The 25,808-nt window shown below is 29.5% G+C and overlaps 1 protein-coding gene across 1 annotated transcript; it reads left to right on the top strand.

Moving 5' to 3' along the window:
• The first annotated feature begins 6,940 nt into the window (after window positions 1-6,940).
• On the top strand, window positions 6,941-10,245 carry LOC110611970 (D-amino-acid transaminase, chloroplastic). The gene is made up of 5 exons (XM_021752562.2): window positions 6,941-7,330; window positions 7,445-7,491; window positions 7,947-8,125; window positions 8,705-9,378; window positions 9,823-10,245. Exons 1-5 carry the CDS (start codon window positions 7,135-7,137, stop codon window positions 9,912-9,914), a joined length of 1,188 nt encoding a protein of 395 aa, XP_021608254.1. The 5' UTR covers window positions 6,941-7,134; the 3' UTR covers window positions 9,915-10,245.
• The last annotated feature ends 15,563 nt before the right edge of the window (window positions 10,246-25,808 follow it).

Raw genomic sequence — 25,808 nt, 5'->3', positions numbered from 1 at the left:
TGACACTGGTATCTAGCAGCAAAACCAGCTTCTACTCTCATGAATAACCATTTAAAACTTGCTGCTAATATTGGAAAACTATTGTCTTCTACAGATTCTACTACTTACATAAAAACAATAGGGAGGTTGTTATACTTAAGAACAGCAAAGCCTAACATTGCATTTGCAACACAATAACTTAGTCAATTTCTCTCCAAACCAACTAATACTCATTTGCAAGCCCAGCATAGAATTCTCAGATATATCAAGAATACACTTGGCCAAGACTCTTCTTCTTCTTATCTTCTGAAATTCATTTAAAAGCTTTTAGTGATGCTGATTGTGTTGGTTGTATAGATAGTAGAAGATCTATCAATGTATACAGTGTCTAGCTTAGCAGATCCTTAATTAGTTGGAAGTCAAAGAAGCAAAGTACTATGCGCAGATCTTCCTCAAAAACTGAATATAGAGCCCTTGCTGCCACTACATGCGAAATTCAATGGCTCTTCTATCTTCTTAGTGATTTTAAAATACCTCATCCTAAGCTTACCAGTTTATTTTGTTATAATCAATCTGCATTATACATAGCAGCAAATTCTACTTTTTATGAAAGAACCAAGCATATTGAATTAGACTATCACATTTTTAGAGAGAAAGTTGCCTCTGCATTGATACATTTGCTTCTTGTTTCTTCAAATGCTTAGCTTGCAGATATTTACACAAAGACCCTTGCAGTTACTCCATTCAATAAATTGATATCCAAGCTAGGAATGATCAATATACATTTTCAGACGTGGCTGGTTAGTTAAAAGTAATTAGTTATAGTTAGTTAAAATAGTTAGTTACGGTTAGCAATTAGTTACACTATAGTTATATATCCCAGCTTCAATTGAGGCTCATTTTTTGTATATAAGCACACTTGAGAAAAGATTAATTTTTAATTTTTCAAATCATCTGTGTAATAGTTTTTGTTCTTTTTATATATTACTAATTTTCTATTATTAACATTATTTTTTAAAAATTATGATTTTTGGATTTTATCACATACTTTGGCTATAGGATAAAGCCAATTAGTTCCTTAAATCGGAAGTTTGATCTATTTTACGAGCTGAAAAGATGAATGTCGAGAAACGATAAAAATAAAGCAAATTAATCAACAAGAAGTGCTGGAGACAATTAATCAACAAAATTTTATTTGAAAAATATTTTTAATTTTTTGCGTTTAAGAGATTCAAAAAATTTAACAAAAAAAATTTTTTCTAATAAAAAAATATTTTAAACAAAATGACTTTCTCTGTATATATAAATTTGTTAATAAATTTTATTTTTTAAATTCAAATTAAATAATAAAAAATAAGTTATTGTTGAAAAATATTTTTCGCATAAAAAATTTTCTTTGGAAAATATACCTTTTTAGCATTATTTTATGCAATTTCTTCAATATTATTTTTGCCATTTTTTCATTTACCATATTTAAGTATTAATAGATGAATTTTATGGGATAATTTTTTTTTTATTTTCTAGGTTATTTTTAAGAGTATTGTTCAGTAAATTTCAATTAGTTTTTTTTTTCTTTTTTCTGTTAATTATTTATCACTATAATAATTATTGTAAAAAAAAAATGCTTTTGGACATTTAAAAAAAAATTAAAAAATCAGATCTGTAACTATAGATTTTAAAAAAAATTATCATCATTAAAAATTTTGACAAATTTCTTTTATTAATGGTTTATAAATTTGCCAAATCAAACAAAATGTGATAAAAATAATTTTCACTATTATTATTTAGAAAAAAAAGTTATTTTTTAATTTGTGAAAATAAATTTGTTACTAATAAAAAAATTATCGCCCTTTCAAAGTTGAAGAAATTTATTTTGTCACAACGCATTAATATTGATCAAGTATTTTATTATGATAAAAGTTATCGCAACGTCAATTTTTTTATTTTTTTAATCTTAGAAAGGCGTAAAAATCGATATAATTTTCTATTTCTCTACTATAATGACAAATATTTCAGATGGATGGAGAGACGCCAACTCAAAATCTCATTTGTAAAGACGAATATCACAATAATAATTTTTTTAATATATTTTTATTATCACAATAAAAATAAATTATTTTTATAACAGTAAATAATGAGTAATGAAATTGCTTTTGTCAAAATAACTATTATTACAAAATATATTTCATCACAATTATATATATGATAAATTTATTTTGTCATTAAAATTTTTTTGAAAAAGTATTATTTATCATAATATTAATATTTATCACTATAAATATTAATAATTTGACCTTTTAACTTAAATATATTGCAACAAAATTTGGGTTATTGTGATAAATTTAAGTTTTTTGAACAAAATATTTTACCAAAATATTATAGTTTTAGTGACATATTACCTTTGTCACTATATATAAAATCAATTTGTTGTAATAAAATCAAATTTGTCACAATATATTTATTAAGATGAATTTATTTTGACAAATGCGATTAGAAATTTGTAATATTTAGTTCAAATCGAAAAAATCTATCAAATTTAATTAATTTAGAAATTCAAAAAAATCGATCAAACTTAATTAATTTAGAAATTTATTTTAATTTTTTATTTATTTTAATTTGATTTTTAATTTTAAAAATTTTAATTATTTCAATTCAGTTCGATTTTTATAAAAAAAAAATTAAAAAAATTAAAGCGAATCAATTAGTGATAATAATATATTATTTTTTTATAATATAAAGAGTATAGATATAATCAAAATTAAAATATTTCAATTAAATTTTAAAATATTAAAAATAAAGCATAAAAAATAAAAAATTTATTAAAAAATATAATCAATCAAACCGATCCGAATCGAATCACATCAATTTGATTTAATTCAATTTTTATTTAAAATCAGTTCGATTTAATTTTTATAAATACTAAAATTTTAATTTTTAATTTACTAAATTTGATTTGATTTTAAATTGAATCAATTGAATATTAGACAATAAATGCGAAGGGAAATAAAATTTGTTACAAAATGAATATTTTAGCAAAAGTGATATTTATAATAATAAAATATTTTATTAGTAGAAACTAAAATTCTTGTAGTGTAAAAAGGTAATGTTTTTTAAAATACACAATATTCACGTTTTTATTATTGAAAAAATGTAAGTTTTCTTTTCCCAAGGAAAAATGTGAATATATTATTTTAAATACTTATTTTCTTAACATCATTTTTTTCATACAAACTTCATCATTGTGTTATTTTCTTTCATATAAATGTTAAATTAGATAACATGAAAAACATTATAAAAATAATAAATGTTAAAATAACAAATTCAAAATTGTAAAGTGGATATTAAAATAATAAGTTAAAATTTAGTTAATTGATGCATAGAATCATTTTAATTTACTCTTTTTTATATCATAAGAAAAGTTCGATGATTTTCATAAATGCTTTGAAAATATTATTAAATTATTATTCAATATTTTATATTATTTATTATGTTATAAATTTTAATTTTAAAAATTATAATTAAGATGTAACCAATTTGAAATAAATTTAATTATCGAATAATCTTAATTATTTAAGACTTTCCTTTTACTTAAACCTTTTATTTTCATAGTTGGCACATGTACTAAAACAAATATTATGTAATTTTATTAATTTTAAAATTTATTTTTTTATTCATAATAAAATAATATATTGTGATATTACATTTTTAATAAATAAAAATACATCACATAAGAAAAATATAATTTTTAATTAATAAAATTTAAATTGAACCATAAATTTAAAGGGAAAATAAGTAGAATTATGATATTTTTTTATATATTTTTTTAAAATAAAAAAATAAAAGTAAGAGAGCCTTTTTACTTTTCTTCTTTCGGAAAGATGCAGGGTAAAGCATCTGACTTCCAATAGGGTTGATTGTCCCCTTAGTATATTATTGGGTTCAACATGATAAACGTGATAGAGAGAGTACGGGTTATATTATTGGGGTTAACATAATAAATACAATCAGTTCCATATTTTTTAGTCTGACTGTCCATAATTAATGAGCCGTTTGATATATTTGCACGAGATTATGATAAATACGATAGAGAGAATATGAGTTAATCAGCTTCGTATTTCTTAGCCGATTGTCCATAACTAATGAGCCGTCTGATATATTTGTACGAGATTATTATCGTCTAGTATGAAACATGGTGTAATAAGTATGAGAACTATAAAAATATATATATATATATATATATATATATCCCGATCTAATATAAGAGAGGGATCTTTCTCTCAGAGTTTCCTTACACTCTTACACGTGCTCTCTAAAACTTTCTCATTTTCTTCAATACTCTATTATTATTATTTTTTTCATAAATGCATCATTGAAGAAATTTTGAATTTGACTTAGAGCTCAGATGGTCTCCACCGGTCTATTTCTAAGTAAATCTCTGATCTTTTTTCTATATTTTTGTAGGTCTTTTCTTTAAGATCGAATATAAAAAGACCCATATAAAATCTCAAAAATAATTTCACTCATCAAACCAATTAAAATTTATTAATATACCCATTAAATCAAACCACAATAAAGGTGTTCACATCGTGACCCACTAGATTTAAGTTTCGTCACAATATTTCTTCCATAATGGATGCTATAATAGATGAGGGGTGTTAGCAATTCCTAAATATCGATATACACTCTAAGAAATATTAAAATTAATAATAAAAAATTTTACAGCAATATTAATTTTGTTGTTATATTAATTAATATATAGCAGTAATATAAATAATTGTTGTTAATATATATAAACATACATAGCAACAATGCAAATTATAGATATTAATAAAAATTAACAGTAATATTTATTATTGATAATAATTATTTTTATAGTAGCAGTTATAATTTTATTGTAAAATACTTATTATTATAAATTCATAGTAACAAATTTTTTTTTATATTTCTTGGAGTGAGAATTTGATCTGTATTCTGAAAGAGATCGTGAAGCTATTTTTTGCAAAAGTGAACAGTATTCGATTTAAACTGAAAAAATTAATTTTATCAAATTAATTTAAAAATTCAGTTCGATTTTTAATTTTAAAAATTTTAATTATTTTAGTTCGATTTGATTTTGATAAAAAATAAAAAAATTGAACCGAATCAATCGGTGATAATAATATATTATTTTTGATAATATATAGAGATTAAACCATAATTAAAGTTGAATATTTTTAATTAAATTTTAAAATATTAAAAATAAAATATAAAACATAAACATTCCACCAAATCAAATTGAATTGAATTAAATTAATCTAATTTAATTCAATTTCAATTTAAAATTAATTTAATTTAATTTTTATAAATATTTAAATTTAAATTTTTTATTTATTCAATTTTAAACTAAATCAATCAAATCCTCCATTAGTTAATTTTTGTCTGACACAAGATTTGGAGCCCCTGTTTAAATTGGCCATACAAATTTTCCCCACATCATCACATTCTCCTTTCACTTTCTCACATTCCATCAGTTTCTCATATTCTCCCCATTTGCTTATACTCATTCGTTTCAGAATGTCAATTTGAGATTACATTTAATGATTGGAAGCTTTAGGTATGTGCAAGATTTAAACCAACATTTATTGCATCCCTCAACCTCAAGATGTATTAAGGCATTATTAGTTCGTGATGGGTTTTAACCCTCGGCCCAATCCAGTCATGACAAGGTTTTCTGTTTCGTTATTGAGAAAATGAGAAAATTAAGAGACAAGATGATTTTTAATAAAAAAAAATATTTTTAATGAATAAATAAAAAATTAGTAAAATTTATTAGTTGATTTAAAAAATACATTAAAATATTTTTAATATTTTAAAAAATTTACAAATTAAATTTTTGATTAGTTTTAAATATTAAATATTATAAAAAAATTTAAAATATTTATAATTTGAAGGCAATAATTAGTATAATTTTTAAAAATATAAACTAATTAATTAATTTTTAAAATTATAAAAATTAAACAGTAAAATATTTAACTGTTAAAATTAATAGAGCTATTAATTAATAATTTTTTAAAATGTTTGAGATATTTATTTAAATTATTTAAAATAAAAAAATTAATTCATAAACTAATTAATAAATTTTTCATACTATAAAAACAAACTAATAATTTTTTTTAAATAGATTGAGGACAAAACATACATTTTGTTATAATTTAACTGCAAATTTTGAACAAAGTTAAATATTTAATTTTAAAAATAGAAAAAATATCTATTAATTATTTTAAAACATAAAAACTAAGGTAATTTATGTTTTTAAGCATAATCAATTTTAACAAAAATTTCATATTTTAATTTCAAAAGCCACGTGTTTCTTTTAATTCACAGTTTCAACTAATTGAAAAAAAAAGTGTTGTAATTTACAAAAAAGTTCAAAGTTTCATTATATTAAAAAAGCCAAAAGTTTAATGTATCTCCAACTATATAATAATTATAAAAAATATCAAATTTTATTTATTTAATTCAAATTTACTATAAAATTATTCTTAATATTTAAAAGCGTAAATTTTATTTTTTAAAATTTTATTTGAATTCATTTAATTTTTTAATAATAATTTAAAAATAAATTTAAATCGAAATATAAAATTTAACTTTTTTGTGTAAATTTAATATTTTTACTGTAATAAAAATAAAATAAACATTTTTAATAATAAAATATTTTTTTAAAGAGAAGTTTAGGAATTGAGAATTAGAAGGAGGTAAAATAATTACGATTTATCATAGATAATTTTTTAAAAAATTATTTTAATAATAATTAAATGAGTTAAAAGTATTTTGAATGTATTAATTAATATATAATTTTCTAGATAATGCTTAATTGTCATTATTATATGAAAAATTATTACATAAAACAAAAGTAGGGGTAAAAAGGACTTTTCCATGTTTCAAAGAACTGTAAAAAAAGTGGCCTTCTCTTATTAATTAGCAATGATAATTTACGCTCTAAGAAGATCGTGAAGATCGTAGTCGGCTTTTGCTTTGGAACATCGGCACTAAGCATTCCACTGCACATCAAATCTCGAATCGTGAAGATCAACCCATCAATCTAGAGTATCTTTTGATCCTACTATATCCACAGCTTTGGTTTTCTAATCCAAAGCTCTCACAGTTTTCGCTTCCATGGCTTCCTTAGCTTTTCTACCAATACCCGCTTGGCAACGTTCTCATATCTCCTCAAGGATCCCTGATCATTTGCATACTTCGTGTCTAATATCGCCGAATCTTTCATTTTTTAGACTTGGGTTTCAACGTTTGCAGCGTGGGTCGATTACGGAACCAATGATTGTTAGAAGTTCTCATCAAGAAAATTCTGTTGGTATGTCGAGGTTTGGTTGTCATGGTTTGTAAATTAATTATTGAGTTTAGTTTAGCTATCAATTGATTGTTCAGTATGTGAAATGAAGACTGACATAGTGGTTTATGGTGGCAGTTTCTACTATTCAAGCATTTGATGTTCCAATTTTGACTTGTTCAGAGGTTTGTCGTCTTTCCTTTTCTCTTTTATTTTCTTTGCTTTCATTTTTTCATGTTGCTGAAGGCTAATATGCCCTTTGGTAAAATCAGAGTTTCCCCTGGGAATCAATTCTTGTTTATTATGAAAAAATTCAATTCCGTTTTGCTTAAAAAATTTCTTTCTTAAAGAAATTTTTTAAGAAATGAATTCAAATAAATTCTTGCAAAATCATGTAAACTTTTTTTTTTTGAAATAAATTTTTTGAAGTCATTCCAAACAAGAGAATAATTTTTAAGGTAAGAATTCAATTGAATTATTGCAAAATTTTAGATTCCAAATTGAGTGTAAAAGAAATTGAAATAATTTCTAGTTTTGTAAGGATTCATCTGATTATTCAGGAAGTTCTGTTTTTTTTAATTGGTCATTTGTATTGTTTTCAAAGTAAGTCTCATGGTTTTTTTTTCCTTTCTTTTTGAAGGCTATTGAAAGACTAAGAGAAAACAGAGAAAAGCACAAAGGGAAGCAGAAATACCTTGCAATGTACTCTAGCGTTTTTGGTGGAATAACAACAGATCCATCAGCTATGGTCCTACCCATGGATGACCACATGGTGCATAGGGGGCATGGTGTCTTTGATACTGCTGCAATAGTGGATGGGTTAGTTTACAAAAGGATTAACAAATATAATTCTTAGCCTCTTTGTTAAATGATCAATGCTCCTGAAGTTTGAACTATCATAACTTCAGTCCTGCATATTTGAATTTAATCTTTTGAATCAGCAGGTCTTTTAACATCCTTGATGCACCTTGATAATTTACTCTGCTAGATGATCATAGTGAACTATCATATCTTCAATTGTTTGATTTTGTTATCCCCTTTTTTCCTAAATTCGTTTTGTTTAGATTTTTTACAATCCTGCCACTCATTTGAAAGCGGAGACTACATGCCTTCTCTTCCTTCAATTTTTTTTTTCTTTGAATTGTTGGATACCATCTTTGTATGTCTCTAACTTCTTTTTCCTGCAAAAATATTGAATCTTTAGGGGATCGTTGATGTTAAAAAAAATAGATTAATAGTGACCTTCTGCTATTCAAATAGAAGATTTGTTTTCCATTTTGTCAGATGACAATCTGCAAGGCATTCTGATTCCTATCAAGTGTCTTCTCTTTTTATTTTACTAAGCAAGTAATCATCTCTTAATTGTTAACCATATTTTTGCATACTTCCAAATAACAGATATCTATATGAATTGGACCAACACCTTGACCGTATTCTAAGGTCAGCATCCATGGCCAAGATCAGTCTTCCTTTTGATCGGGAAAGTATAAGAAGAATTCTCATAGAAACAGTGAGTGCTTCCAAGTGTCAGAAGGGATCACTAAGATACTGGCTCTCAGCAGGACCTGGTGATTTTCAAATATCTTCATCTGGCTGTCATCAGTCAGCCCTTTATGCCATTGTTATCCAAGATCAGTCACCACGTGTTTCGAAAGGCATTAAGGTGGTAACTTCTTCAATCCCTATAAAACACCCTAAGTTTGCCACCGTGAAGAGTGTAAATTACCTTCCGAATGTGCTTTCAAAGATGGAAGCTGAAGAGAATGGTGCATTTGCAGCCATTTGGCTTGATAATGATGGATTAATTGCTGAAGGTCCTAACATGAATGTCGCTTTTGTTACCAAAGAGAAAGAGCTTCTGATGCCGCGCTTCGACAAAATTCTAAGTGGGTGCACTGCTAAGAGAATTTTGAATCTGGCTGAGGGGCTGGTCAAGGAGGGTAAACTTCATGGAGTAAAGGTGGCTAATCTGACTGTAGAGCAAGGAAAGAATGCAGATGAAATGATGCTCATCGGCAGTGGAGTTCTTGTTCGCCCTGTGGTGCAGTGGGATGAGCAGATCATTGGCAATGGTAATACCTTTCTACAATTTATGCCCATAAAAATGGATTTGTCTGAAAATTTGCAATTTCATCATGGTTTTCTAAGCCTTCTTAGTTTGCTGAATGTGAGAGAGAGAGAGCAAAAAGAACTTCAAAAAATTATTGAATTAGGGTAGTTTCTTTAAAACATGCTCTGGAAAACATGAGTCTTTCTTCAATTTAACATTCATAGAATATCATATGAGACGAGTTACGAAATGGATCCCTTGTTGAATAGAGAGAAACAGAGTTCTATTTGCCATTTTTGCTCTATGGACCTTGCTTCTTTCTTGAAAGATTTCTAAATAGGCATTTCCCCATTAGTTTATGACAAACATTCTACAAAATTTGTTGTGTGTTTGAATTCTTTGTATCAAAATTGTCAATTTTCTGATTGTAACTACCAACAAACCTTTGATCTATATTCTTCTGAAGGCAAAGAAGGTGCCATAACTCTGGCTCTCTTGGATCTTCTATTGGAGGATATGAAGTCTGGCCCTTCAACAGTTCGAACACCAGTTTCCTAAGAAAATTTCTGGATATTGCCGAGTGGGACTGTACTCTTCAAACGTGGAAAGCTATAGTTCAACTACTTGTTCACCTTTGGAGGCTGCAGACCTGCTGAAAGCCAAAAGTTCCCCTATTCAATTCTCTTTGTAAGAAATTTTCTGTGACAAAATAAAAGTCTAAATAGCTTGATGATTTCTTCTGTTGTGATTGATGAGAAAATCATGGAGAGAAGGAATTTCAGATGTGTCAAATAGGATTTTAGAGAAGCCTATGATTTTCATTGTATCAAATGACGCTACTCATTTACAATTAGTCTTCATATATTCACTTTGAGGTCTACTTGCTTCATGGACTGAGACTATCAAGCATTTCAATAATAACTAAGCCTCCTTAATCTGAAGTTGGAAGAATGCTCTCTTTTGCTCTTGAACTGCTAGAGAAGTGTCCAAATTAGCTTGAGAGTAATATCAGACTAATTAGTAGATTTTTTAACCATTTTAATATACTTTTCAAAATTAATCTCAAATTTCTCTATGTCATAAAGATTAAAGAATAATTTTTTCTAATAATAATAAAAATTTATCGTTAAATCCTGGATTTCTATTTAATAAATTCTGGTTTTATATTTTTGTGTTTTTCAAATTATAGATTTGTATTCTTCACATTGAGTTTAGTGTTGTTTAATCTGGATTGATTTCCTTTAGTTTCATCGACCAACCGTTTTTCTTTAGTTCTTTCATATTGATTTTTTTTTTCCTTTTTTTTTATTTCATTAACATTTTAAACGATTATTTTCAAAAAAAAAAAATTAAATAATTTCTAATATTTTATTATATAAAAGTAATATCTATAATTAAAACTTCAAATTTTAATATTTGATTTTTTGAAAAAACAATTCAATATATTTGAGAAAAATTAAATAAAAATTTTAATTTCAGATAAAATTGAATACCGTTTCAAAATTTAGAGGTAAAACTGATTTTTTTTTTTCGAAGAAAGGTATTTTAAAGCTATTAACTATGTTTAAGAAAACTAATTTCACATTAATATTTATAAGTTATTAAAAAATTTGATATTAAATTATTCAACATAAAAAAAATCAAGGATAATAACAGAAATAGAATTAAATAAAAAATAAAATTCGGAATTAATTCTACCATCTCCTGCCGAAAGGATATGCCATTAATCAACCAATGGTTTGATTGGATAATTACTATTAAATCCTTATATTTTAAAAAATTTAATAATTCATCTCTATTTTAAAAATTACTCAATTAAAACATCTTTATATTTTATAAAAATTCAACTCTTTTTATATTTCTATTAAACATACGTTAATCACCTCAAATATTTATACCGTTTAGTGTATATAATTTAATATACATATTATTTATTATTTATAATTTTAAATATTTATATAATTTTAGTTTTTTAGACTAAATTTAAAATAAATTAACTAATATTTATATAACAGAATAATTAAAGAATTAGATTTTATAAAATATAAAAATATATTAATTAAGTAAATTTGAAATAAAATAAACTCATGAACTTTTTAAAATCATCGGAGCTTGGTAATGTAATAATAACCCAAAGAAGGTAATGTGTTGGCACTAGAAGATAATGTCATATAATAAAAGTCTGATTAGGTAATACTCAATTCCACCGAAGGAAAAGAAGATTCGGATGCTTCAGGTCTCGGCTCTTTTCAAAACTCGCCCTCCACGAGAGAAGTCAGGTCTTTACAGGAAGTTACATTTAGTGGTTACAATCTAGTAGACCCCCTTTACGTTTATAATAATGAGATCTCCGATCAATTAGTCGGCATGATCCCTTATCAATGAGCTGACCACATCATTGCCAGATTTATAAAAAATACTATAATTAATTATGTTCTCTTACAGTATAAAAGCCAACGATTACAGAGACAAGTACACAATTCTTGCACAACTATTCTTGAATTCTAAATATTATAATACTCTCGCCTTATTCTCTAGTTTACTGACTTGAGCGTCGGAGTGATTGTCGTAGGTGCTAACCACCTCACATTCTCTTCCTTGTAGGTTTAACTAATCACAGCACAGGTCTATTTCCCAGTTACATCATTTGGTTTCGCTGTTGGGAGATCCATTGAATTCTCTCGATTCATTTGGATTAAAATCGATCTCTTATCCCATTTTCTCTTAAAAAGAAATATCTCTTTTCTCTCTCAAAATTACCGATAATTCACGAGTTGCTGCTAAGGTAGTAACTAATAAGGGCAACTGCGAACTTCACCAAGTGGCTAGAGGTAATAACAAAAAGGCTAATTTTCTGGCCAAAATGGCAGTGGCAGAGGAAGAAGAATCGTGGATGACACCCGTGTACAAGTTTTTAACACAGAATGATTTGCCAATCGATGAATGGTTGGCTAAATAGGCAATAAAGAAATCCTCTAGATATGTGCTAATTAATGGCCAGTTGTATAGGAGATCTTCAACTCAATCGTGGTCATGATACGTAATGGAAGATGAGGGTCGAGAAATTCTTAAAGACATTCATGAAGGTAATCATGAAAATCACGAAAGAGCTAGGACGATCGCCCGGAAAGCATTCGAACAAGGATACTATTGGCCCACGATAATGCAAGATACAAAAAAGCTTGTCTAGAGTTGTCATCAATGTTAAGCGCATGCAAGCATCCCAAGATCTCAGGAAGTCCTAAAGAAACGCAATTCAGCAATAGAGCCAGGTCACGTGTTTTTAATATAGGAGACTCAGTCCTTAAAAGAACATATGTAACAATTGTCGAGTCTGGTAAGTTGGGTGAAAACTGAAAAGCGGCTATTTAGGGTCCCGAAGGTTAATTATCTAGGCCCTTATAAACTGGCTAAGTTAGATGGCGGAGTCATTTCCTACTCTGGGAATATTTGAGAAAATTTTATCAATAATAGTTAACAATGTGTTTTCCATGTGTTGTATTCTTCAGTGAAAATAAACAATTGGGGTTGCCTTCTTCAAAAAAGATTAAAAGAGTATTCCTAAAAGACCACAAGGCGAGTTTCGCCAAGCCAACTGGGCGTTGGTCCTACTAAAAGGCCACAAGGCCATCCAGGCATCGCTCCTACTAAAAGGCTACAAGGCCATTCGAGCGTCGGTCCTGCATAACAAGGCATATCATGCTGGGCCACAAGACAAGTTTCGTTAGGCCATTCGAGTGTCGGTCCTACTAAAACACCACAAGGCTAACCGACCATCGGTCCTGCATAACAAGGCATCATGCTAGTGTTAGTGTATTTGCCCTAGGCCATTATCTTAGACCTTTTTGCATGTCATTTTGGTTATTAATAAAATATGTTTTTATTATCATTATTATTTGTTTGCATGTTACATAATAATGATTAACATCTCTGGTTACTTATTATTATGTTGATAATAATAAAATATAACTAGTATGATTATTGATTGATAATCATGAGATGATTATGTATATGTTGATATAATTTAATAATCATAGATACTTGTTAGAGAACAAAGTATTGGATGGACCCGCATTGAGATCACTACATGAGTTATTGTCATAAGTGAATCTCAAAGTAGTTATGTTTTAATCCTTTGACTTGAGATTGTCATAGTTTCCAACATAAGGACTGTTATGTTTTGACATAACCAAATATTGTCTTTAATCGGACAATCATAAAGGTTATAATTGAGCATGATAGAAATTATGTAGAGGATATTAAACAATCAAGATAGAATTTGTCCCTCTCTTTGAGAGAGATATCTTCTAGACCCCTCGATAAGTGAGACTGAAAAATGCATGGTCGTGCTCAAATGAATTGATAGTGTGATCAATATCATTTGATTTTATCAGTCTACTTAGAGATCGAGAAATCATAAGTTTGAACATTATAAGTTTGACATTGACTATGACTTATGTTCAAACTAGATATCGTGTGACAAATGGATTAATACATATTCTATTTATTAGGCTTTATCGGACTATCAATCCTCATATTAGTTGGGTAGTTATAATGTCTTGCTAGAAGCCGCTTATGATTTATGGACCTTGTGGGACTGGGCCTATTGCCAATTAATATGGGCCTATTGGGTCACACACAAAAAAACATTATTGATGTGCTATGTCATATTAATGGGCTAAAAGCCCATTAGTATAATTAATAATAATAAATATGTTATTATTATTAATATTAATTATTTATTATTATAAGATAATAATATTTAAAAGAATCTGTAGTATATTTGTAACTGTTACAGATAAAGGACTCTATCACACAAGATATTTGAGTATCTACGAGATTATAATAGTTGGTTATGAACACAACTCTATCTCGTAAGATATTTGAGTATCTGCGAGATTTTGATAGTGGGTGATAAATACAACTCTTTTATGAAAAGAATTATGGGAAAACAAAAAGACTTAAAACGTATAAAACTCCTGCTGCGAATGTGGGAGTTAACGTTTTTGGAAAAATCATTTTGAGTTGCAGATTGAAAAGCACATAGTTTATCCATCTTTGAGAGAGATAGCACTCTAGAAGGATAAAAGACATTCGTGTGGATACCATAGCGGGTGTTCGTTGAAAAAGCAGCACCATCGGTCCGCAATAGTATATTCTTGTTGAGTCTAACAGTTTAGTCTTTTATCCTTCCTTTCGAATTAAACGAAGCACTTGGATCCTGGTAGGGAAACAGAGATTTTTATTTTCCGTTGTGTGTTTTGGGTTGCAGTAATCTCTTAGTTTCCTAATAGCTAGGCCATAAGGTGAGTTCTACTAGGCCATCCGGGTGTTAGTCCTACTACAACGCCACAACACCATCCGAGCATCAGTCCCGCATAACAAGACATCTCATGCTAGGCTACAAGGCGAGTTCCACTAGGCCATTTGGTCGTTAGTCTTAGCATTCAAGCGTTGGTCCCGTATAACAAGACATCTCATGCTTGGCCACAAGGCGGGTTCCACTAGGCCATCCGGGTGTTCGTCCCACTAAAAGACCATAAAGCCATCCAAACGTCAGTCCCGCATAACAAGGCATCTCATGCCAGGCCACAAGGCGAGTTCCAATAAGTCTATCTGAATGTTAGTCCTACTAAAAGACCACAAGGTCATCTGGGCATCGGCCCTGCATAACAAGGCATCTCATGCCAGGCCATTCGGGTGCTAGTCCCACTAAAAGATTACAAGGCCATCTGGGCATCAGTCCCACATAACAAGCCATCTCATGCCAGATCACAAGTCGAGTTTCGCTAGGCCATCCGGGTGTTAGTCCCACTAAAAGGTTATAAGGCCATTCGGGTGTCGATCCCGCATAACAAGACATCTTATGCTAGGCCTCAAGGCAAGTTCCATCAAGCCATCCGAGTGTTAGTCCCACTAAAAGGCCACAAGGCCATCCGGATGCTAGTCCTATATAACAAGGCATCTCATGTCAAGCTACAAGGCGAGTTCCGCCAGACATCGGGGTGTTAGTCCCACTAAAAATCCATAAGGTGAGTTTCGCCAGGCCATCCAGGTGTCAGTCCCATATACAAGGCATCTTATGTCATGCCACAAAGCAAGTTTCGCTAGGCCATCCGAGTGTTAGTCCTACTAAAAGGCCACAAGGCTATCTAGGTGTCGGTCCTGCATAACAAGACATCTCATGTTAGACCACAAGGCGAGTTCCACCAGGCCATTCAGGTGTTAGTGCCGCTAAAAGGCCATAAGGCCATCTGGGCGTTAGTCTCGCATAATAAGGCATCTTATGCCAAACCACAAAGTGAGTTCCGCCAGGCCATCCGGGGGTTAGTCCCATTAAAAAGTCACAAGGCCATCCAGGTATTAGTCCCACATAACAAGACATCTCATGTCAGGCCACAAGGCAAATTCCACCAGGCCATCCAGGTGTTAGTCCCACTAAACAATGCCATAAGGCGAGTTCTACCAGGTCAACCGGGTATTAGCCCCCCTTCACAAGAATTTTTCAAGGCAACTCATGTCAGGCCATGAGGCAAGTTCCACCAGGCCATCTGGATGTCAATCTCGCATCACAAAGAGTTTCTAAGGCATTTCATACTAGGCCACAAGGCGGGTATACGCCAAGCCGACCAACCAGGTGTTAGTTCCATTTCACAATAAGTTTCTAAGGCATTTCATAACTAAGCCACAAGGTGAGTATATGCTAGGCCGACCAACTGAGTGTCAGTCCCATTTCATAAAAAGATTCTAAGGCTTTTGATACTAGGCCCTAAGGCAAGTATACGTCAGGTCGACCAACTAGGTATTAGTCCTGTTTCACAATAAGTTTCTAAGGCGAGTATGAGCTAGGTCACATGACCGAGCATTGGTTCTGTTTCATAAAGAGTCTATGAGGCATTTGTCGCTGCTCTTACAAATGCTCCCAGAAATCCAAAACTTTTTACAAAGGAAGAAGGCCCATTGTAGGCGAGTGAGACTTTTTGATGATTAGCGAAGGCAGGACAGACTGCTAAGTGAACGAGTGAAGTCTACAAGGATGAAAAAGATCGAAAGTTTGCTAGGGCTGGAAAATGCCTGGAAGCTTGCTAGGGCTGAAAAATGCGCGGAAGCCCGACAGAGCTGGAAAATGCCTGGAAGCTAGCTAGGAATGGAAAATGCACAGAAGCCGACAGGGCTGAAAAATGTCAAGGAGCTCGCAAAGGCTAAAAAATACTCGGAAGCCCACCAGGGCCAGATATTGCCCGAAAGCACACCAAGGCAGAAAAATGACCAGAAGATCGCCAATGCTAGAAAATTCTCGGGATTTCATCAAGGCTAAAAAATGCCCAGAAGCTTGCCGGGGTTGGTTGAGGCAAGAGAAAGCTTGAAAGCTCACCAAGGCGTTACTATATCACTCGGATCAATTTTAGCCAAAAAATGGATAAAATCTTGGACCGGGCTGGTCGGCAGCGCAAGTAAGAAGAAAGTGAGGACAACATGCGCTATGTTAGATAGAAGCTAACTTAGTTCGACGGGCTGAACTAAGGCCGCATAGTTCCACTTAGGATGGTTGGTATGATTTACACTCTAGACCGTGAAATATTTCATGATCAGGCCACTATGAGGTTATCTGCAATGCTAATGACTAGATGACAGTCCTGATTAATAAAATTTTCAAATCATTATAGTGACTGGGAGTTAAGTTCAGTTTGTTATTTTATTTCATAGCCACAAGGCAATTGCCATTTATGGGCAAGAGTAGGTAAAGTGATGCGAGTATGAATGACCAATCCAAACCAGCCATATTCCTCAGATCGTGAAGACAACTGTCACCTTTGAATCTAAAAAATCGAAGACCAGTGAGGAACTTCTGATATTACATAATAATAACCCAACAAAGGCCATGTGCTGGCACTCAAAGACAGTGTAACGTGACAAGAGTCTGATCAGGTGATATTTGGTCCCACCGAGAAAAAAGAAGACTCAGACGCTTCAGGTCTCGACTCTTCGACAAGGCTCACCCTCCTCGAGAGAAGTCAAGTCTTCACAGGAAGTTACCGTTAGCGGTTATAATCCAGCAAATCCTTTTTACGCTTGTAATTACGGAATTCTCGATCAATTAGCTGGCGAAATCCCTTATCAATGAGCCGACTACATCATTACCAGATTTACAAGAAATACTATAATTATATTCATTTTTTTACAGTATAAAAGCAAACGATTACTGAAATAAAAGTACGCAATTATTATCCAACTACTTTTGAGTTCTAAGAGAATTTTTTATTTTTTTATTATTTAATTTAATATACTATTTTTTTATTATAATGAAACCTTAAAATACTTTTAAAGAATAAGAGGAGACCCACCTTGACCTTCAACTTGCACTTGCAATGTTGCATACACTAATTTTTTTTTTTTATGTGAGATAGTAAAATAAATGTAACCACCTGGTTAGTCCGATAATAATTATATCAAAATTAAATTAAAGAGTTTTGAGTTTAAGTCTCTTAGTCTCACTACTTCTTTTTAACTCTAATAAAAAATTATTTAAAACAAAAAAAGCAGTGGAGCAATACAAAGCCTGACCGACCTTAAATTGATGTGTAGTTGTTACCTAAGGCCATTGCCTTGCAAAAAGTGCTGCCTTTATCGTTTTCTTCTCCACATCTTTATTCTTATGTCATATTATATTCTAAACAATGCCAAGTCTCAATTAATATCTGCTTTTTTATATTTGCTGGTGACAAGTCTTAAATCTCAAATCAAATGGAATTCAATTAAAAATAAATAAAATAAAAATAAAATTTAATTAGCCAAACAGAAGCACCCTAGCACCAATCTGCACCGCCATTGACTCAAGCACCAAGCCATTAATGGAATTGTGGAGGGCAGAACGTCGACAACAGCAATCAGGCTAACACAACACCAGAAAGCAAACCACAATTACGTGCAAAATAAACAAACTCAAACAGTTAAGCATAGACAAGCAAAATAAAGGAGACCCAAGGCAAAATAAATTTAAGCAGCATCAAAACATCACACTCAGGGAAAAAATAACACGGTAGAGTTCTTAACCAAATTAATAAAGGACTATTTAGATTCCGTCAGAAATTTTAACTAATATCGTTTGGTTAAAACGAAATAAAAGAAAAAATAGACTAGAAGACGAAAGTTTTATTGAAATTTCTCAAAAATTGAAAAGTCGATTTTTAATAGTAAAGAGAGGCTATTTATAATAGAAACAAAACCTTGATATGCAAAATTATAAAAATATCTAAAATATTCAAAAAAATAATTAAAATATAAAATTGACCCTTAGACGATAAAATTTTCATATCGAACTTTGTGACAGCCCTACTATCCTTATCACACTTTTGAAATTCGTGCGTTTCGAAATTTTCTTTCCGAAAAGTTATCGTGGGTTTCTATCGGATGTCAGCAGTAGAAATTAGGTACAATCCAAATCTGCCGTAAAGTCGAATGTTAGTTGTTCATGTCACAAACAATAGTGAAAGCGGTGATCATCACATGTAGCGGTGCAGTCCCGAGTTTCTAACATCAAGTATGTAAGGAAATCTTTTTAAAAAACATTCAAGTTTAGAACAAAACCCTCTCAATGAATCGTCAAAAATCTGCAAAATAAACAATAAAATGATCAACAATAAAGAAAAACACCATAATTAATAATAAATATTATTAATACACTTTATTTATTAATATGAGAGTCCTTTTCAAAATTATAAAGTATTGAGATTTCAAGTTTAATTCGTAATCAAAATTAAGTGTATTAAAAAAATAATAAATATAAACTATTTTTATAAATGATATATTTATTAATTTTAAATAATAAAAAGTAACAAATAATATCCATACTACACACGAATTAATAGACTCACCCATACATCTAGCAATCATTTTTTCTCATTTTCTTTTTTTCAAACACTTGCCTATTTTTACCATATATTTTCATTTTTACTAAAATCATTTTATCTCATTTAATTTGATAATAATTAATTATCATAAAATTAAAGTGATAAATAGTAAAATAATTGTAAGTCTCAACGTTAATTTGAAATATGATAACAAAATTTACAATTTAAGAATTTTTCTTCTTTTATAATTTTAATTTACCAATGAATTTAATATTCAATATTCTTTTTAATTTTTTTTTAAAATTTTATAAATTTAACAGTGAATTTTAAAATTTATAGATAATTTCAACAAAAATACTATTGGTAAATTATCAACTGACTTTGAGATCTATTGGTAAAAAATTTACCAATGAAATCCATAGTAATGAACCTAAAACCTGTTGGTAAATATTTTAACAAACAATTTTTATTAGATTACCGATTGTAAAAATCTTGTAACCGTTTCGCATTGAAATCTTATAAGTGATGTGAAAATAGTAATGCAACTTAGCTACCATTGTACATGGTTAGGATTTAAGTTAATAATCAAATAAATTGACAATTGTTTAATTATAAAAGCTAGCTTTTAAAGAATAATATGATGGATCCTTGAGATTGCGACCCTTGTATATGAAAGAGGAAAGGTACATATCAACCCATTCGATTCGACCATCTTGCGGGAGGACCACCCATTATAGAATGTAAGCCTGACCTCCTACATTTCCGACCTCACCTATAAATAGAATGCGCAGGCTGACCTCACCTATAAATAGAACGCGCAGGCCGACCTCATTAAAGCATGCAAATTTTTAACGGATCATCATTGCACGTGCAAGTAAGACTGACAAATAAGACGTGAGTGATGGACAGAGCATAATGGAAGCGGCTCAGCATTTATTAGCCAATTGCCCACTATAAATAAGTCGCCTGACGCTTCTACCACAACACTTTGTCATCGCATCAAATAGAAGGATTCATCAAAATGCACTAGAACAATGATGGTTTTAATGCTCCTGAACTAATTATGTAAGAGGATAGATTTTAAAGAACCCAGATCCTAGAAGCTCTCAACTTGCTTCAAGAATTCTCAACATTCTTGAAGCCGTAAAACCAGTCTGATCTCCTATCTATTTTCAACCACCCCATCAAATCCATTAACTTTCCCGTAAATCAAACTCTCACCTATGTGTTATCATCCCTTTATCCCACCAGATCTCAGACTTATCAAAAGGAGAATGACAAAGTTTCACCACTGAGTTTTCACTTTTGTTTTTGGTAAGAGTGATATTGCATATTGCAACGAAGCTAATTACATAAGGTTTGAAGAAACAATATCCGGCAACAGTTATAGAAAAATTTAAAAAAGTATCATATAATTTCACTAATTATTTTCACTTTATGGTTTATAGTTCAATTTATATCAAAGTATTAATTCGTAGTATTGTGTTATTAGTAAACAATAGTAATTTTTAGATGCCATGAGGAAATGCTAATGTAGCAAGAAATATTATTAATTAAAAGTAAAAAGTGTAAAAAAGTGCTTTATGATTTCACTTATTTTCACTTGAGTTGATCGTTCAATTTATATCAAAATATTATCCTTAAATATGATTTTTACATTTGTATTCCTAACAGTATCTGAAAATTGCCATTGTTGGCTAACAGCAGGACTACTATAAGTTACTATTTTAACACAAATTGAATCACAAATTCTGAAGTAAAAACCCGATAAAACCATATAATACTTTTTTTTATATTTTTACATAAAATTTATATAACCTAAAATAAAAGGCATTACAATGTATAATATAATTAAGGAAATTTTATTATTTCGAGAGAAGCTATATGACCTTAGTTAATAGTTGCTCCAAATGTGCCAAAGATTATATAAATAAATTATTTTCAAAAGTGAATGTAAAAGTTTAAACTTTTATATATTTAATGATTATAGTATGTCTTTTTAATTTTGGACAGTAAAACTCATTCTTTCATTTTATTATAATTATAATAAAGCACTTAAATTAATTTTTATAAAAAAACTCTATCAATTTTATGTAATACAAAATTTGTTACTTGTTCAATCTCCTGATTGATAACGTGCCCTTGTACACTGATGATTGGTGATTTTAGTCAAAATTAATTTAAATATTTGATTATAATTATAATAAATTGAAAAATTAGACTTTATTATTGAAGTTAACTTTTATAGGTTAATCCGCTAACTTCATTGATGGTCGGCAAGCATGATGTCTAAAATTTAAAAGTTAGGCTATAATCGACAAAAAGGAGAAAAAAAACATAAGTTTAGATGTCTACATCTAACATGCCTTTTCAAAAATTATAAGTCATTGTCTTCTGTAATAGGGACTCAACACAAAGTGAAATTCAAAGAAATGAGTCAGATGATATTCAAAACAATTTGAATATAAGTAGAAGATAATTATGGGTGTACCTATTCCTTAGCAGCCCCCTCAAACTGATGGTGGGAACATCGTGAGTTTGTCTCTGAACATAAGAGATGATGCTTTGTAAATAAATCTACTATTTGATCGGTGGAGGACAAGTATGAAACATGCAGCCGTTTTTATTGAACCAAATCTCGTACAAAATGAAAATTAATTGCCAAGTATTTAGACCGTGAATAAAATACCGGATTGATGGTAAGATATGTAGCAGAGATATTATCACACTAAAGCTTGGATGGAATGGACGATATGATGCATAGCTTAGATAGAAGGGATTGGAGCTAGGTGACCTCGGAGCCAGCAATGGCAAGCGCTCGATTCTGAATTTGTGCTTGAGCGAGCAACAGTTCTTTGTTCTTAGAACACCATGAAATGAGATTCAAATCATGGAAGATAAGATACCAAGTGGTGCTTTTACGATCAATTTGATCTCCTCCCCAACTGGAGTCAGAAAATGCTATCAACTTGGCATTCTGTGAAGGGCGGATAGTGAGGCCATGATCAAGGTTACCACGTAAAAAATGCATGATTCTCTTAACAGATTGCCAATGATCAACTGCATGAATTTAACCATGTGATTCACTGCCATTGTTACATCAGGTCGCGTGAGAGAGAGGTATTGCTAGGTTTCTACTACTTGTCTATATAGTATAGGCTCATCAAAGGCACTAGATGTATTGGAGACATATTGTGGACATGGACAAGCCGGAGTCGCCACTGGTATAGCTTCATGCATTGCTATAACCGGATCACTAAATGTTACAAAGAAATCCACCCCTAGTCTTTGGTGAAAGCCCTTAATAATTAATCATATTTTAAACTGATCTACATCTCCATTCGGTTTCATTTTAATTCAATAAATCCATTTACGGCCTATAATATTGGAAACCTTTGAGCAAGGAACTAAGTCCTATATTTCATTTGCAAGCAATGCATCAATTTTCTCTTCCATTGCAAATCTCCATTTTTCATCTTTAATAGCTTGTTATAGGTGGTGGTAAACTTGGTGTCTGATCTGATGGTATTGTACGTAGAACACAGACTAAGTAGTTGACATTAGAGCTGTTTTAACACCATCAACTTGGAAAGGAAAAATCTGTTGATTAAAAATCACATGACGTGAATAATAAATTTTAGTAGAGGAAAGATCAAGACATCTATATCCTGTGTAGAATATTATACCCAAAACACATTATATGAACTTAGGTTCCAATTTGAATTTTATAAAAAATTTTAGGAAAAATAAAAGATCTAGGAAAGGATTGGAGGATGTAAAGTCCTTTTTGAATTTATTGAATAATAAATTCAAAATTTTAAGATTATTTACGATTTTCACTAAATAAATTTAAAAAAAAAGTTAATGATAAATTATAATATATATAATTATTAAAGTTTTATTTCATTAATAAAATAATTCTTTAAAATAATTATGTATTTTATTTTAATCATATCCTTATTTATCATTTTTAAATTAAAACATGTCTCTTTTATTTTCCTGTTTAATAATTAAAATTGTAAAAACTAATTTTAAATTACATTTCAAATGTTATAAATTTTTATTAACAAATATTAAAATAACAAAATGATATTTTTTATTTAATTTTACAGTATGTAAAAGTTTTTTAGCTCATGCAAAATCTATTAAAAGTTTAATAAAAGATATTTATGCTCAATATTCTATTTTCAATAATATTAAAAGTATATATAAGTTTCAAGAGTAATTTTTTTGTTATTCTAATATGTATTAATAAAAAATATACATTAAATTTAATTTAAACTTAATTTTCACAATTCTTTAATTTTTAAGAAAGCAAACAATAATATAATTAAAAAAAAGGACATCATTGAATTTAATAGATACAATTAAAATAAAAATATTTATTTCAAAGGATTATTTTATTAATTAAATAAAACTTTAAGGATCATGTTGTAATTTACCATTAATTTTGTAATTCAATTAGATAAAATCATGACCAATTTTAAAAATTTGATTTTATTATCTGAGAAATAAAAATCACATACCCTATGAAACATAAGAATGTCCAATATTAACAATATAGAAGGGAGGCATTGATTTTTTGAAAATAGCTATACTGCCGGTGATACAAAAAATTGGAAGTAGCATGTGGATTTTTATTTTTATTTTTATATAATATCTCATATTTAAAATCTAGTAGCTCAATTAATTTGATTTACACCGGATAATCTCATTAAAGAGATAAAATTATTTCTTTTAAATTTTAGAAGTACTTTATATTTAAGACTTGAATTTTTAAAAAAAATCATATAAAAAATAATTTAAAAAAAATCTCATTTGCTTTGATATTATATAGTAAATAATTATTAGAATGATTTGTGTTCAATTTTCAAATAATAAAAACTAAATTAACCTTAAATTTATTAATAAGTTATTAATCTTTAATTTGAAACAGCTATCAATTAAGTAGGGATGGATCAAATTCCTGTATAAATTATTAGGAACAATGAAAAAAAAAAATAAATGGACTACTTAATAGATACACTGCAGAAGAATTTCATAGGTAAAAGATGAAATTGAGAGACTGATAATGATGGTACAATATGAAAGTTTGATATAAAAGACAGACGAAAATAGGTCAGGTTTTAAGGTAAGAATACCAATCAATCCTAATGAAAATAAGCCCGTGGGGGTTGTTCACGTAATTATCGAAGGACCGAGTAACAATAAGGGCCTATAGAAGAAGAATATCACAGATATTCAGCTCTTGAGTCAAATTTCGAGTTTTAAAATTGCTCAAGTTAAATGACCGAGTCTTTTAATTATTCTTGAAAGAATGCTTGTAATTTATGGAAATGTTATAAATAAAACTAGGATAATTTACGATTTAGTCCCTGGGTATTGCCATTATTAACAAGTCAGTCCCTGTATTTTCAGAAACCTATTAAAACGTCCTTATGTTTTCTCTCCGTCAACGAAATAGTCCTTCTGTCTATTTTTGCCGTTAAAAATATAGTAAAAGACTAAATTACCCTCAATTATTTTTCTCCTCCTCCTTCCTTTTCTTCTTCATCAATTCTTCTTCCTTTTGCTTCTTCTTCTTCTGCTTCTTCTCCTTTTTCTTCTTCAGCTTCTGTTTTTTCTCCTTCTTCTTCTGCTTCTTCTCCTTTTTCTTCTTCTGCTTCTTCTCCTTTTTCTTCTTCAGCTTCTGTTTTTTCTCCTTCTTCTTCTACTTCTTCTCCTTTTTCTTCTTTTGCTTCTTTTTCTTCTTTTTCTTCTTTATCTTCTTCTTCTTCTTCTCATTCTTCTCCTTCTCCTTCTTCTTCTTCTTCTCATTCTTCTCCTTCTTCTTCTTCTTTTTCTTCTTTCTCTCCTTCTTCTTCTTCTTCTCCTTCTTCTTCTTCTTCTTCTCCTTCTTCTTCTTTTTCTTCTTTCTCTTCTTCTTCTTCTTCTTCTCCTTCTTCTTCTTCTTCTTCTTCTTCTTCTTCTTCTTCTTCTTCTTCTTCTTTTTCGGAGGAGGAGGAGGAGGAGGAGGAGGAAGAGGAAAGAAAAGATAGGGACTGTTTTGTTGATAAAAAGAAACAATAAGGATGTTTTAATAGATCTGAGAAAAGATAGGGACTATTTTGTTGACAAAAAGAAACAATAAGGACGTTTTAATATATTTCTAAAAATATAGGGAGAGACGATTTCGTTGACAGAAAGAAACGATGAGGAGGGACTATTTCGTTGACTTAAATAAACGATAAGGATGTTTTAATAGATGTGAGAAAAGATAGGGACTATTTCATTAATGGAAAAAAATAATAAGGATGTTTTAATAGATATGAAAAAAAATAAAAATATTTTAATAGATTTTTGAAAATATAAGGACTAACTTGTTAATAATTATAATATACAAAGACTAAATAAATGGTTTTATTTGAGGGTAAAATTGGATTTTAAAAATTTTCTCTCTCCTCCTTTATCTAATTTTAATGGAAAATAGGACGGAATGACTATTTCGTTGACGGAAATAAAACATAAGGACGTTTTAATAGGTTTTTGAAAATACAGGGACTGACTTGTTAATAATGGCAATATCTAGGGACTAAATCGTAAATTACCCATAAAACTATTA

The sequence above is a fragment of the Manihot esculenta genome, chromosome 3 (genome assembly GCF_001659605.2).
Source record: "Manihot esculenta cultivar AM560-2 chromosome 3, M.esculenta_v8, whole genome shotgun sequence".
NCBI lineage: Eukaryota > Viridiplantae > Streptophyta > Magnoliopsida > Malpighiales > Euphorbiaceae > Manihot > Manihot esculenta.
Note: the sequence above shows the minus strand (reverse complement) of the source record. Positions and strands in the feature narration are given on the sequence as shown.